Here is a 15,093-nt window from a genome sequence, read left to right on the forward strand (position 1 = left end):
ATAACAAATTGATAATTTAACGATGACTTCAATTGTTTGTTTTGAATTGTATATTGTTTTCCTTACCATAGCAAGCTGGAGAATGATTAATAGAATTCTCCCCACATGTGTTATTTCCTAAATTGTCGAATTTTTTATATTTTCGCGTCTTTCGCGTTTGTTTGTTTACTAAACAAATGCTCTCATCGTGAAAATTTAATTATGCCAATTACTTCAATGATATTATCAAAATTAATTTTCTACGTAGGATTGGCATGTGCCATCCAGGCATGGAAAACAAGGTGTGCCTTAAATACTTTTTAGGTCATTAGCACGTAAATTAGATTACTACTGAACATCATGGCAAATTTTGAATACTTTACATATAATTAATTGTAAAAAAAAATATACACTCGCAGCGAACCAATAGTTACAACTGAATATAATACCCGAGAGCATCATATATCGTAAAAACTAGATTACACCCCATAAAGGAGTAACGAGCATTGAAGAAGTCAAGATAGACCATCATTTTTCTACTTCCAGCCATTTGTGCGAATTGACATACGGAGGTGTTAATGTCAGGGCGTGGTATTCCGGAAGGGTAGTTAAAATATGTGGTCTCTTTAAAACGAGTGGAAGAAAAAAATGTAAATTAGCTGTTAAACTTGAAAAAAGTTCAATGCGTCGTTTTTATACTTTCCTGATAGCCAAAAAAATTTCAAAAAAGTTTCAAAAGATTTCAAGTGAAAAAGTCGGAAAAAAAAAGCGAAAATTTCAGGCCGATGCTGGTGCTGGAAATTTCGCGGTAAAACTATATAAGAGGCCTGTCTTCCCAAAATTTCAAGTCTACTTTATTCACATTAAGGAAACCAACTTTTCCCACTCTTTCTTGTTGGCGTCACCTTACAGCTTTTATTCTGTTGGGTTAGATGCCTGACAAGTAGGACACTAATCTTTGATTGGTGTCTGATTGTTATGGAGATGTGGCAGAATAATTGGTTAATTCCAATAGGAAGATGTATCTCCAGCTGTTGATATTCGTGATGGTACTGTTGGGAAGCCTTTCTCTTTTTGATAGTCTATTACACCTTTTTTTTAACCTGATACAGTTGGTCATAATTCTTGCTACATCAATTTATTATATACGTTTAACTAAAATTTGTAAATACAATTTTTCATTATCTTGTTTAAATTTCAAGAATTTCCAAATTGATAAAACCTTACTGTAAATAGATATAGTATATAAATCTCGAGCATTTTAGGAAATTTGATTTCTAAATCATACGGCTAACATGGATTTACTTCTCCGTTTCTTTTTTTCTTTTTTCTTGGAATTTTAAAGACATATATTTCAATCTATTATAAGGATGATTAAGATCGCGCGATTTCTTTCATTAAATTGCAATTATTACAAGGCAAATATAGTCAAGATATTCAGAACTACTTTTCAGTGATTAGCATTATTTTTTATCTCTACATTTAAAGGATAAATAACTGACAAACTCATTATTTTAATTCCGTATGGCAGAGTTCTTAAGGATTCCCCTGAATGAAAAAATATACAAGAATGATCTAAAAGACCAGTTATTTAATGTACTTAGTAGTTCAGTTCAACGAAACCCTCAAAAATTAGATAATGATATAAATTCATTTGTAAATGTTGAACGTACTTTAGAGAATTTAACTATTTCAAATAACAGTTTAAATGCATTGAAATTATATTATGTTCAACTATCAAACTTAGAGAATGTTGTCCCTGACGATAAAATTCAATTCAATTGGAGATTAGCGCTACCTAGCTTAGAATTGGATGCTTCTTTTGAATCTTTACTTCTGGAGAAATGTCTTATTTTGTATAATATTGGCGCAATATATATGGGACTTGGAGTTGATTCATATGTTGTAGAAATTCCAGTAGTAAAGGAAGTTTGTCAATATTTCCAGGCTGCAGCTGGTTGTTTTTCGCAAATATTAGAAAATATAAAAGAATTGAGACACAATCATAATATATTTAATCCCTCGTTCTTGAAATGCTTAATAAATTTGGCCCTCGCTGAAGCCCAAGAATGTTCATGGTTTATATCTAAACAATGTGGGCATTCAGATTCTGTTTTATCCAAGTTATCATATCAAATTGCATTATATTATGAAGAAGCATTACGAGAATATATTCTAATGAATTTCAAAGAAAACTGGATCAAAGATATTGATGATTATCTACAATTTAAAACAAATTATTTTGTTGCGGCTGCAACGTATAGAAAAGGAATTTATTTATCTTCAAAAAATAAATTTGGTTTAGCCATTGCAAATTTAAAATATACGGAATATCTTCTAAATAAAATTAAAAAGACTCGACATAGAGAGAAAATTATTAATTTTCAAACAACTAGCAATGATAGATTAAATAATGAATTGAGAGATAATGAATCTTTGCATTTACAAGAGATACCAACTCTACAGAGTCCAAATATCAATCCTGCTAATATGGTATCTCCACAATATGTAGGTACTATTATTCAAAAAGATTTAATAAAGGGTGATATAAATACATTTACTGACCTGATACCCATATCTGTTATAGAATCATCCAATGCATACAGAGAAAAACAAGAAAAATATGTTAATGAGGAATTGATAAAACCATTGAAAGAAATTAAAAATAATTTGGAAATTTTTGTTAATACTGATATTCAGTTACATTTAGCAAGAACAATCCAACAATCAGAGGTAGCCTCATGTAAAGAATCATTTAAAGAAATGTCTCAATTAGAAACAAACACTAAATCTATAATAGATCGATTAATATCTTCATTTACAAAAGAACAAGAAATAAATGAAAAGTACGAGAATAAGTATGGTTATTTAAATTGGAATAACTTATCTCATTCGCCAGAAAATGATTATATTCGAGAAAAAATTTCATTTGTCAACGAATATATTAAAGAGGGACAATTAGTTACGCAACAAACTAAGCAATTGTATAAATCTCTAGATTTGCGAACAATTTTGGAACCAACTACTGGTAGCAAAGAATTTGTACTTTTATTTCAAAGATTTACTATGATAAACAATTACAGATCCACTTTTTTACGTAATATAAAATTAAAATCAGAAAATAACCCTATATTACCAAAATTGATTAAGACTTATAGCACAGAAGGAATATCTTTATTTCCACAAGTGTTTAATGATCATTTAAAATTATTTGAGAATGATCGTAAAGAAATATTGGACGAGGAGGTGAAAAATATAGAATATAAGCATCATTTACAAAAACTTGAGCCCCAGACTACACAGATTACAAAATCCATATTAGATTCTAACCCTGAACGCTATAAGGCTATTGAACAGTTTGCAAATGTAAAACTTAATATTATGCATGGAATTAAGTTTTATGAAGATTTACTTATGTCTGTAAATGATTTACAAGATCGTATCAATGTATTCTTGAATCAGAATAAAAACAAAAGAACACAGGAGGCAACCCGATTGGGTATTGTCTTGTGAAATATCGAATACATTCCTATCAACAAGAACAGAAAATATATATTTATATTTAGTTATCACATGTCATCTCTATAAAATATGTATAACTAAATAAGATTATGATAACGATTGAACTTATATGTTAATTGTACTTTATTTCACCCTAAATTCATTAATTCTCCCTTTCATTTTCTATTTTAGAACCGTTTTGTGCCTTCCATTTCTCATATGCAGCAAGTTTTGCACCTCTATTTAAGTTATGTTTATGTCTTCTACTTTTCAAATGAATATTCCATTGATCTTTACCGATAACAGTTAATTCAGAATTGTCACTGTTACGGCATATAGAACAACTAAAATGTCCTTCTGGTTTGGTAGTGTTCTCCAAGTTTGGTAGCAATTTTTCTAGCTCAGGTGGAGCATGAGCTTCCGAAATGCTATTATTATTTACAAAATCGGTCGTTATTCTCAAAGCTCTTTCTGATACTAAAGTATTCCACTGATCCAAATCAGTTGCATTTAATAAATAAATGTCCCCATTTATATCAGGGATCAACATATTACGAATCCATTTTACTTGTCTTTTAGCATACTGTCTTGTTCTGATTTTCATTCTTTCAATGCAATCTTCTAATTTAACATTATCTTTATCTTCTAGCCACGGTAAAAACTCCTTAAATCCAATTACTTGCCATACCCCATTTTCACACTGATCAATCGAATAATTATTTTCTTTATAGTATTTATATAACTGCTCGATTTCCTCCATACCTCCTAATTCTAGCATTTTATCAACACGATTATCTAATCTTTTATTTAAGGCAGCTCTATCACTAAAAAGACATAAAAATAAAGTATCATATCTCAAAGTATTTTCTTGCTCAGCAAAAGTTTCGCTGGGTGTTTTACCTGTACAATAATATATTTCTAGCATTCTTTTCACACGTCTTATATCATTTGGATGATATTTATCTGCTATTTTGGGATCATATTTTATAAGAGCATTAAATATTAAATTTGAATCATTTGAATCTAAAATTTTTTGTTCATCTATTGTGATTTTTCTATTTTTCGTTTGATCTTGATCCTTTTTCACACTTTTATTAAACAATGCTTGTAGATAATAGTGTGTACCACCAACCACTACAGGAATTTTACCTCTACTGTGAATGTCTTCAATAGCTTCAATACATTCTTTTTCAAATCTATGAAGATAATATTCATCTTTCCAATCTATATGATTGATTACATGATGAGGAACACCTTCGCGTTCTTCCAATGGATGTTTATTGGTAATAATTGGAATATCCTTATAGACTTGCATAGAATCAGAATTAACTACTTCACCATTGAAATGACTAGCGATTTGGATAGATAATTGAGATTTCCCCACACCAGTTGTACCAGCTATAACGATTACTTTTTTTGTTGATATTGACATTTTTGATTTTTGTAAAATATTTTTTAGCATATAATATTATAATATTGCATGTAATGATAGTAACCTTGGTTATATGCCTGAAATTGAGATTTTTTCAGTCCACCTTCTGTTTGCTTGAAACATTTTTTAAGCTCATCGGATATGTGCATTTTTTTTTCAGACGTGAGCCATTTTCATAAAGCAAAAGAAATTGGCGGTAACAAGGAAAAAAAAGGATCTTCATATATTAATCAAATACAAGAAAAAAGAGCAAAAAAAAAGCAAGCTTAGTATTCGCTAAATTAATTTATAAATAATCTATATAGCAAGAGGTTTGAGCATTGATTCATTCTCTTTTTTATTTAAGTCGGTTGTTCTTACATGTTTAACATTTGCTTTTGGTAATGAATTGATTACTTCAGGATTTGGAATTAGGCCTTTCATTGTAATCTCATCATTAAATGCCTTGAAAAACTTACATATTGGCTCAGCATACCATCTTTCGCCGGAACTATTTTTAAACCAAGCTATATGACCACCGATTGAAGTTTTATCTAATATAACGAATGGGTTTTGTTTAATTAAATCATCTGGAAGTGAATCAGAACCTACGATTGGATCATCCATTGCATTGATGGCCAATAGAGGAGTTCTTATAGTAGCAATCCTCTTGTATGAAGAAGAATCGTTATAATAGTCTTGAGCATCTTTATAACCAAAGAGAGGGCCTGTATAAGTATCATCAAATTCAATAACAGTTTTGATTGAATTCAATTTTTCATCTTTAAATGAATCTTGAAATTCAATATTCGTCCTTAATACTGGTAAATGTTTTTTTGTCAAATCGACTAAATTATTCCCCAGGGCAGGTGAATAAGCCCATTTCCCCACTGGGGTATTATTTATATAATATGAGGATCTCGATAGATTCCAAGGATTGCCCATGACTACAGCACATTTGATATCTGATTTTGATGATTCTTCACCTAAATAGTTTGCTAGCATTGATGCACCCAAGGAGAACCCAATCATATAAAAGGGTCTATTGGGGTATAACTCTCTTAGTTTCTTTACAGCAAATCTAATATCATTAGTCCAGCCACCATTATAAAGTTTTGGTGTAGTAATGGAAGAATTACAACAACCTCTTGAATTTAAAACACAAGCTTCAAACCCAAATTGGGATGAGGTTATTGATTTAATAATAGCTCTCACATAACTTTCTGCAGAACCACCTGTCAATCCATGCAAAACTATAAGCATTGGCTTACTGTCATCTGAAGGCTTCACTGTATCAGGATGAATAAATGAGTAATCAAATTCGGTTGGTAGCGAGAAGTCTGTCTGAGTCTCAGGAATATATACTTCCTCATTAGTATCCTGCTGGTGATCATTAAAGGGAGAAACTGCAAAATCTAAAGCACCCTGTCCATGATCAGGATAATCTATAATGAATCTTTTGTATGAAACTATATCTCTATCAACAAATGAATTATACGAAGCATATATCGTTTGCAAATGGCCATTTACTAGCCAAGGATGTAATGAACTCTTTGCATCGTTGGATAATTCTGGAGAATGTTTATCTATTAAGCTTTGTAAACTAATAGCATCTATATTATTTGAAGTGTTATGTATTGCCTTGGGTTCAATAAATGTTAATGGAGTAGAAGAGTATGTTTGTTTTACAGCTAACGTGGTGAACCTATCTATGAAACGCATTTTTACTTGAATAAATTAAGATTGTGTATGTTATATTATTATTCTCTTTATCGTTTTACCCAATTTCCTAGGTATGAACTGTTTCTATATTTATGAATAATTTTACCTGTAAATCCAAAAATTTCAAGGAATTTCAAACCTCCAGGGTTGTACGGACTTTGGTTCCATTTTGGGAAATAGCATAGATAATAAAACTTTTAATCAATAATCCAATAAGAGCAAAAGGCAAGAATTTAGTACTATAATCATTCTATTAGTCGTGCGTAATAAATTGACTTATCTTGTTAAAATATATATATATATATGTGTGTGTGAGCACATAGACATCTAACTCAATTTATACTAATTTCAAAACACAAATTTTTCAATACCAAGTGTACTTAAAATTGTAATAACTTTAAAGATATACTGATCTGTTTCACTCCCTTTCTAATCGTATTGTCAATATATCTCTTCTTGTACCATCGCTTAAGAAACAAATATTATCTAAGCAATATTAAATTAGATGACCAATGCTACAAAAACTAAAGCCTTAGCATGTGAAAAAAATAAAGGTAAAAAAATAGTAGCTCCTGGTTTAAGCCTCACTTGTCATTAGCTCATTTTCCTAATGATTCTTACAGTATTTTTATTTACCTTCTTAGCCTCTTGTTTTATTATTATTGCAGAGGTTATGTGACGCTCTGGCGTAGTCCGGAAAACACTACAGATCTGTCAATTTAGTCCCATTTCCCAGTATGGACACAAAGAAGCCCTACGGGGAAATTTGTTGGGCAAAATTCTCGGTAGCGAAGGCTTTTAACGCCGAGAATTTAAGAGCTTAGTCTCGGGTATAGTTGTTATACCCGACGATGAGATACTAGAATTCTTGATTTTCGGGTATAATAAGAATTTCATGTCATATATCCGATGGATAAGTTTCTAAACCCCGTCAGTTAAAGGTTGTCATCTTCTATAGGCTATATTATTTATCTTTAAAAACAGTTAATATCATTAACCAATATATTTCTAGCAATGGTAATAATAAAGAAATTGTGGCATTTAATGATCCTTAATATATATATATAGTCCTACATCTAAGCATATATATATGAAAAGATGAGGTTTCTCTTGTATGTAGTGTGAATCTGGAAAAATTGATCAAACTAATAATTTTTTAGATAAACTGATAGATTTATACAAATAAAATACCAAAACTATAGTTGTGAACAAAATGACTTCTGTTAAGGAAGAAGATTATAACTCTACAGTGGGCTCCACGTTCAGTTCCAAATCAAATCACATCCATCATCGTGCTTCTAATGGTAATTTCTCCACTGGCACACAAGAGGTGTCAGATGATGATGACACTCCAATAGATCCTCAGACTTTGGATTGGGATGGTCCAGCAGATATGGATAATCCACATAATTGGTCTACTCTCAAGAAATGGAGTTGTACCATGATTGCTGCTATCTTATGTTTAGTTGTAACAATGGGTTCCTCATTATATGTGACAGGTGTGCCTGAGATGGTTCTTCAATATCATTATAGTCAAACGTTAGCATTAGCTGGGTTAACTTTCTATTTATTTGGTCTTTCTACTACCATGGGTGCCCCTCTAAGTGAAGTGTTTGGTAGAAAGCCAGTCTATGTTATCTCTTTGCCATTATCAATGTTATTCGCAATGGGTGTCGCATTGTCAGGAGGGAAACAAAGAATCATCTTACCTTTAAGATTCTTCTCAGGGGTATTTGCCTCTCCCGCATTATCTGTTGCTGGTGGTACTATCATGGATGTTTTTGATATTGACGAAGTCTCTGTGTCTATGACATTTTTCTGTTTAGCACCTTTCTTGGGACCTGTCATTAGTCCCGTCATGGCTTCATTCGCTACTGAGAAGAAAGGTTGGAGATGGGCCACTTATATTCAATTAATTGCTGGTGGTGTCATTATGCCATTTTTAATTCTAATGCCAGAAACTCATAAAGGCGTTATCCTAAGGAAACGTGCCAAGAAGAGAGGTTTGAATTTAAAGAAATTATCAAAAGAAGATCAAAAGATTTTTGCCAAGATGACTTTAAAGATTACTTTAACAAGACCTTTACATATGTTAGTCGTTGAACCAATTGTTTTAGTCTTCAGCATCTATGTTGCCTTCATCTTTGCTGTGCTATTTGCCTTTTTTGAGGCTTACCCAGTTATTTACCGTGGTGTATATCATATGAGTATTGGTATTTCAGGGTTACCATTTTTGGGTATTGGTATTGGGTTATGGTTAGGTTCTGCATTCTATCTATTCATTGATCGTAAATATTTATTCCCTGCACCTCCAAAGGGTACTCCACCTTTGGCTAATTCAACTTCTTTAAGAACCACCCCTTATAGAGGTAAGAGAAATGCTGAAACCGGTGAATTGGTTCCAATCTTACCAGAAGATTTATTATTAGCTTGTAAGTTTGGTGCTGTTGCATTACCAGTTGCCTTATTTTGGCAAGCATGGACTGCCAGAGCTGATGTTCATTGGATGGCTCCAATCGCAGCTGGTGTTCCATTTGGATTTGGGCTAATTTTGATTTTTTTCTCAGTCATCATGTATTTCTCCACTTGTTATCCACCTATTTACATGGCATCAGCTATGGCTGCTAATAATATGTTAAGATATGTGACAAGTAGTGTCTTTCCATTATTTACCATTCAAATGTATCAAAATATGAAAATTCAATGGGCAAGTACATTATTTGCCTTGATTTGTTGTGTTCTATTACCTGTTGCATGGATTTTTGAAAAATGGGGACCAAGGTTAAGAACCACATCTGAATTTGGTTGGGCTGCCTTCATGAAACAACAAGCTGAAGAAAAGGCTAAACTTGAAGCTGAAAAAAATGAAAATCACTTAACCTCTAATACTGATATTGATCAAACTACAATTGAAGAAAACAAGGACATTGAAGATGACGTACATGATATTAAAACTTCGGGTGGTATTGATATTTCCACTTTACAATCGTTAACAAGAGAAATAACACGCCATTCCATGAAACAAGAACATGAAATGTTGGAAAGAGCACACACAAATGTGTCTGGACCAGCACCTGCCGAGATATATACAAATATGGAGAATGATTCTGAAAGTTCTTCCAATATCATTCCCACCGTATGAGCAATATCTGCTATTTTTGACTTTCCAAATTCCTTGCATTCTGGTTCAATTTCTTTTTTGTTTTCATATTCACATTTATATACATTTACCCATTATACCTTTTAATAATTCATTTATATACATCCTTAATTTTAATTACTTATACTTTTTTATTACATTCACGAATGTTTTTTTACTCACGTTTGTTGCCAATTTGAGTTGAATTTTAATCATGAACTTTTATCTTTGGTTTTCCAAATTGTTTCCCACGTTAAAACATTTCAGTTTTAAGTATAGGCTTTACATTGTTATATATTTTAAATGTCATTTACAATCAAATTAGATCAAGATAGTGGTAGAAAATATCTCATTCACGCAGTTACCGACTTAATGCGATACACTAATCTTATGTAGACAAAAGATTTTGCAAAAGACAGTATGAGGACGCTCATGATTGTTGTTCTTGCCTTCTTTTCCCCTTCGTTCATCAACAGAAAAGATGGCAAAGTGAATAGAAGGCGTTCGTATCACCCTCTCTAAAACAAACCAAAAAAAAAAGAATGGGAAGATTTAATAACATTTTTAAATTTCTGATTTCCATTGGCATTTTATATTAAAAATTTTTCAAGAATATTTCTAAACGAAAGTTCGCTTTTTTTTCTTCTCCGGACATTTCAAATTGCCGGATCCGCTCATCGATTCTTTTGATGTCAAATAAAAAAAATTTAGGTCAAACCTTTGAAATATCTATCTATATATAAATATATCGGATAAACAAGTAAAAAAAAAAGTAAAAATATTTTGATAGCTATAAATATAAATATATACTTTTTCAACCTTAAAATTCTTGTAACCGTTACCGATAGTGGAGTTTAACATTGACCTTAGTTTATAATGGCATCATCAGTTCCTGGACCAATTAGTTTACCCGAATCAAGATTTGATTTAAGCACTTATTGGGGACGAGTTCGTCATTGTGCTGAGATTTCAGATCCACGAATGTTATTGACTACTAATGAAGACTTACAAAAGGCTTATAAGGTTGTCAGTTCATATAAGAATGGACTAATCAAAGAGACTACTCAAGAGTTTTGGAAATCGAAAAAAGTCTTGGATTCTACCGTTCATCCTGATACGGGTGATAAAGTTTTCTTACCCTTTAGAATGTCATGTAATGTTCTTTCTAATTTGGTTGTTACTGCTGGTATGTTAACACCTGGTTTAGGTACTGCGGGGACATTATTTTGGCAATGGGCTAATCAATCCTTAAATGTAGCTATCAATTCTGCCAATGCTAATAAATCCGATCCATTAACTACAAGACAATTGATTGAGAATTATACTGTTGCAGTGAGTGCGTCATGTGGTGTTGCAGTGGGATTGAATAAATTAGTACCTAAATTAAGGGGTATTTCACCACATACAAAATTGATTCTAAGTAGATTAGTTCCATTTGCTGCCGTTGTTACAGCTGGTGTTGTGAATGTGTTTTTAATGAGAGGTAATGAAATTCGTAATGGGATCAGTGTATATGATAAGGAAAGTGGTGAAGAAATTGGTAAATCTCAAAGAGCTGCATTTAAAGCTGTTGGGCAAACAGCGTTGAGTCGAGTGATTAATGCTACTCCAGTGATGGTTATTCCACCTTTAATATTGGTTAAATTGCAAAGTGGTATTTTGAAGGGTAAATCAATGAAGATTCAAAACTTAGCTAATTTAGGGTTAGTTGGTAGTACATTATTTGTTGCGTTACCTTTTGCCATTGGAGTTTTTCCACAACGCCAAAGCATGAGAAGAGATCAATTGGAGGAACATTTACAACGTCGTGCATTAAGTGAAACTGTATACTTCAATCGTGGTATATAAGATGTGTGTATTTATTTTATTTTATTCATTTATTTATTTATTTATTTATTTATTATTATTATGACATCGGAGATGAGTACGCGTAACGCGAAATGTAAATAAAAGGGTACTGAAAATAAAAAAATAAAAAAATAACAAAAAAAAATTTTTAATTAAATATTTAAAAGTTGTTAATTCAAAGTTGTATTATTACATAATGGTAGCAAAATTTGATCCAATTGTTCCCTTGATGCCAAAGATTTAATTTCAAAACATTGTTTGACTCTATCATCCAGTTCTTTATTTTTATTATCCAATTCCAATACACCTGTACCAAAACCACCCAAGTTCGTTTCAAATACATCAAAATTATAATCTTTCTTCAAGATATTAATGAACCGGTCTACATCTTTACGGTCTACATCTTTTTTCAAAAGTGTTAGAGTACAACCACCACCACCTGCACCTGTTAATTTAGTATAACCAATTTGGAATTGATTTGTTAATTTTATAATTTTTTCAATCATTGGATGAGAGACATTTATGCTTTGTAATAGATGTTGATTAATATTAATCAATTCACCCAAAGAATCTATGTCTGATGCGTCTGCAAGTAATAAATCTTTGGATTCAAGAGTGATGTGGCCTATTGAGGATAAAATCTTGGAGACAATAGCATGATGAGAGTTGTACATGTGTCTTACGTTAGAAACCAGTTGTTTTGTAGATCTTGGGATCTTTGTATATGTTAATAAGATAGGCAAATCTATATCTATAATTTCATGTGATTGTGAATTCAATAGAATGGAATTACCATAAGTAGCCACGGTATTGTCTATCCCTGAAGGGTTACCATGCATGCATTTTTCACCAATGAAAGCCCAATCATTGATTAATTTCAATTGTGCTTTATTTAGGGGGATAGAAATCAACTTAGCCAGATGTAATAAAGCAGTGGAAAGAGAAACACAGATAGAGGCCGAAGAACCTAAACCAGCACCCACGGGGAGAGTGGATCTTACAGAGAATTTTAAACCTTTTAAATTTGGAATTAAGGAAAAAAATAAATAGAGAAAAGTTAAGGCGGCTTGATGATGTAAAGGATTAGATTTGAATGAGGATAATAAAGGATCGATTGATTTTAAAAGAGTTGAATCCAATTCTTTGGTGGAAGGTTGAATGGTGGGGATTGTTGAGAAATCATTACATTCCCATTGATGAGTTAATTTTATATCTAGGAAATCCAATTGAATGATGTTTGGATCATTGGCGTTTGAAACTAGTAAATAAGTTCTTAAAGACGAAACTGCTGCAGCGATGGCAGGTTCTCCATACACAGCGGCATGTTCGCCAAAAAGGATGACTTTCCCTGGAGCTGAGGTTAGGATAGGTAATGGCATTTGAATGTTTGGTTGTGTTGTTAGTTTGTTGTGTTTTTTTATTTTTTTGCATATATATTTTTATGTAAATCTATATGTATATATATACATGTATATGTATATGTATAATTTTCTAATTTGGGTAACGCGAAAAGACCGAATAAAGTTTTTTTTTTTGGAAAATTACTAAATGAAGAAGAGTGAAAAAAAAAAAAAATAAAAAAAGATCGAATAATTAATTTATCGTATAGAGAATAGGGCAGCATTACCGTCTGCCGCTATAGTGATGAAACATTTTTGAATTTCATCTATATCGAATGCATTTATAAAACAATTTGAATGGATGTTATCCCAAACCATCAATTGTCGAGCTTGAATGAGGGAAGTGTCCCATAGACGTATACTACCATCATCACTACAAGTGATGATGGATAAAGATGATGGATTGATGGAATGAGATAATACATATGCCTTACGAACCCATGAACCATGGCCCTTGAGAGTAGATAATCTTGTGAACGTACGCTGAGATGAGCTGATAGACGGCAGTGGTTCATTAGTTCCTGGTTTAAACCTTGGAGTCCCTATTTTCCAAAGCACAGCAGTGTTATCTCTTCCTGTAGAAACGATATGTTCGAACCCTAATCGAGGCATATTCGTATGTGCATGTAATGATAATGTGACACTCTCTACGGGTGTTTGATGTGCTTGTACACTAGACAATTGTACAGTTTGACCAGTTTTAGTCCAATAGACTAAAATGACACGACCATCATGACCCCCTGTCACAAGACATGATCCATGTAATACAACACTTCTAATCCAAACTTGTAGACCATGGGGTGTTAGTGTGGCTACAAGTGTGGCTGTACGTTCCTCGGGATCCCATATTTTGACAGTACCATCTCGTGAACAAGACGCAAGTAACCGCCGAGACGAATCTTTAGTAGCTGCCGCATCTTGTGAAAGATCGGAAACCCCAGATACATGTGCAACCCAAGACCGTACGAGATGTAAACCGGGGCCTCCGTTACTTTCGCCAGTTGATAAATCTTGGCCATTACGCCATCGCCAAACTCTAATTTGGCCATCACGACCAGCACTAACCACACCTTGAGTCCAAGGTGTTATTGCTGAAACAGCACCCACATGGCCACGTACACTACTAACCACTGCCCCTGGACCGCTTCCAGCTTTAAGTTCACAAGTAACTAGTCGGCCACCAGTAGTACCAATTACAGCCAATGGTAAGCCATCCATAATAGCCACAGAAGTACAGCCAGTATCACCTACTGGTACTAACCCTATTTTACTTAATCGTAGAGGTTGTAAAAGTGAATTGTTTGTGCTTGTGTTTGTGTCATTTTCTTTTGTACCATTGGTATTTCCACTGGCAACATCTTTTGTGTCACTACCACTGTCACTTGCAACGGCTAGCCGCCCAGCCAGATCGGCTAGTAACAATTCTGCGTCACGTGACTCGCCTAGCCGCGTACGCAAATACGCAAGCACGTGCTCGTCGTCATCAGTGATCATCTTTTTTATTTATTTATTTTATATTATATTATGTTTGTTGTTTGTTTTCACTTCTAATTTCACTTCTAATTTCAATTCCAATTTCAATTCCAATTTTGCAATTTCTTTTTCTATCAATATCGATATCACATTCGATCTTTTCTGGATGGCTCGGCCCATCAACAGCCAAAAAATAACGCTACCTATATACCTCGCGTATTTACCGCACGCTGTTTTCTCGTGCGCCGCATGAGTCCTGCAGCTTTTTCTGTGCAGTTTTTCGGCCGACTCGGCTCGTCGTTTCTTTTGTTCTTCGCCCATTGTCTGCCGGCAAAAAAGAACGGCACGTTCTGCGAATTTTTCTGTGTATTCTTCCGACGCTGAAAAATTTACGAATTCGAATTTTCTACTACTACAAAACATTCTTTAACATACTAAAGAATTACTCTGGTTCTAATAATTTTTTTTTAGTACCAAGATTTATTTATATCATATGTTGTATGTGTGTGTGTGTGTGTGTGTGTGTGTGTGTGTTGTTATATATATATAGGTAAATTGCGCTACGCCCTGCCTACTACTTGATATTTATATATACTACACGTAATAAAAAACTTTTAGGA

General features: G+C 32.9%; 7 protein-coding genes across 7 annotated transcripts; 3 read left to right on the plus strand and 4 right to left on the minus strand.

Annotated features, from left to right (window-relative positions):
* Window positions 1-1,503: 1,503 nt before the first annotated feature.
* On the plus strand, window positions 1,504-3,492 carry RIM20 (Rim20p; the record flags this gene model as incomplete). Its single annotated transcript, XM_004180092.1, has 1 exon — window positions 1,504-3,492. One exon carries the CDS (start codon window positions 1,504-1,506, stop codon window positions 3,490-3,492), a length of 1,989 nt encoding a protein of 662 aa, XP_004180140.1.
* Window positions 3,493-3,643: 151 nt separating this feature from the next.
* On the minus strand, window positions 3,644-4,912 carry MOD5 (tRNA dimethylallyltransferase; the record flags this gene model as incomplete). Its single annotated transcript, XM_004180093.1, has 1 exon — window positions 3,644-4,912. One exon carries the CDS (start codon window positions 4,910-4,912, stop codon window positions 3,644-3,646), a length of 1,269 nt encoding a protein of 422 aa, XP_004180141.1.
* Window positions 4,913-5,209: 297 nt separating this feature from the next.
* MGL2 (putative carboxylic ester hydrolase) lies at window positions 5,210-6,613 on the minus strand (the record flags this gene model as incomplete). Its single annotated transcript, XM_004180094.1, has 1 exon — window positions 5,210-6,613. One exon carries the CDS (start codon window positions 6,611-6,613, stop codon window positions 5,210-5,212), a length of 1,404 nt encoding a protein of 467 aa, XP_004180142.1.
* A 1,213-nt stretch (window positions 6,614-7,826) lies between these two features.
* Window positions 7,827-9,755, plus strand: TBLA0D01160 (MFS transporter; the record flags this gene model as incomplete). The annotated part of the gene is made up of 1 exon (XM_004180095.1): window positions 7,827-9,755. The coding sequence occupies one exon, from the start codon at window positions 7,827-7,829 to the stop codon at window positions 9,753-9,755; it is 1,929 nt and encodes a 642-aa protein (XP_004180143.1).
* Window positions 9,756-10,628: 873 nt separating this feature from the next.
* FSF1 (Fsf1p) lies at window positions 10,629-11,600 on the plus strand (the record flags this gene model as incomplete). The annotated part of the gene is made up of 1 exon (XM_004180096.1): window positions 10,629-11,600. One exon carries the CDS (start codon window positions 10,629-10,631, stop codon window positions 11,598-11,600), a length of 972 nt encoding a protein of 323 aa, XP_004180144.1.
* Window positions 11,601-11,770: 170 nt separating this feature from the next.
* Window positions 11,771-12,979, minus strand: ERG12 (mevalonate kinase; the record flags this gene model as incomplete). Its single annotated transcript, XM_004180097.1, has 1 exon — window positions 11,771-12,979. One exon carries the CDS (start codon window positions 12,977-12,979, stop codon window positions 11,771-11,773), a length of 1,209 nt encoding a protein of 402 aa, XP_004180145.1.
* A 219-nt stretch (window positions 12,980-13,198) lies between these two features.
* On the minus strand, window positions 13,199-14,494 carry PAC1 (Pac1p; the record flags this gene model as incomplete). The annotated part of the gene is made up of 1 exon (XM_004180098.1): window positions 13,199-14,494. One exon carries the CDS (start codon window positions 14,492-14,494, stop codon window positions 13,199-13,201), a length of 1,296 nt encoding a protein of 431 aa, XP_004180146.1.
* Window positions 14,495-15,093: the final 599 nt, after the last annotated feature.

Source organism: Henningerozyma blattae, chromosome 4 (assembly GCF_000315915.1).
Source record: "Henningerozyma blattae CBS 6284 chromosome 4, complete genome".
NCBI classification, from domain to species: domain Eukaryota; kingdom Fungi; phylum Ascomycota; class Saccharomycetes; order Saccharomycetales; family Saccharomycetaceae; genus Henningerozyma; species Henningerozyma blattae.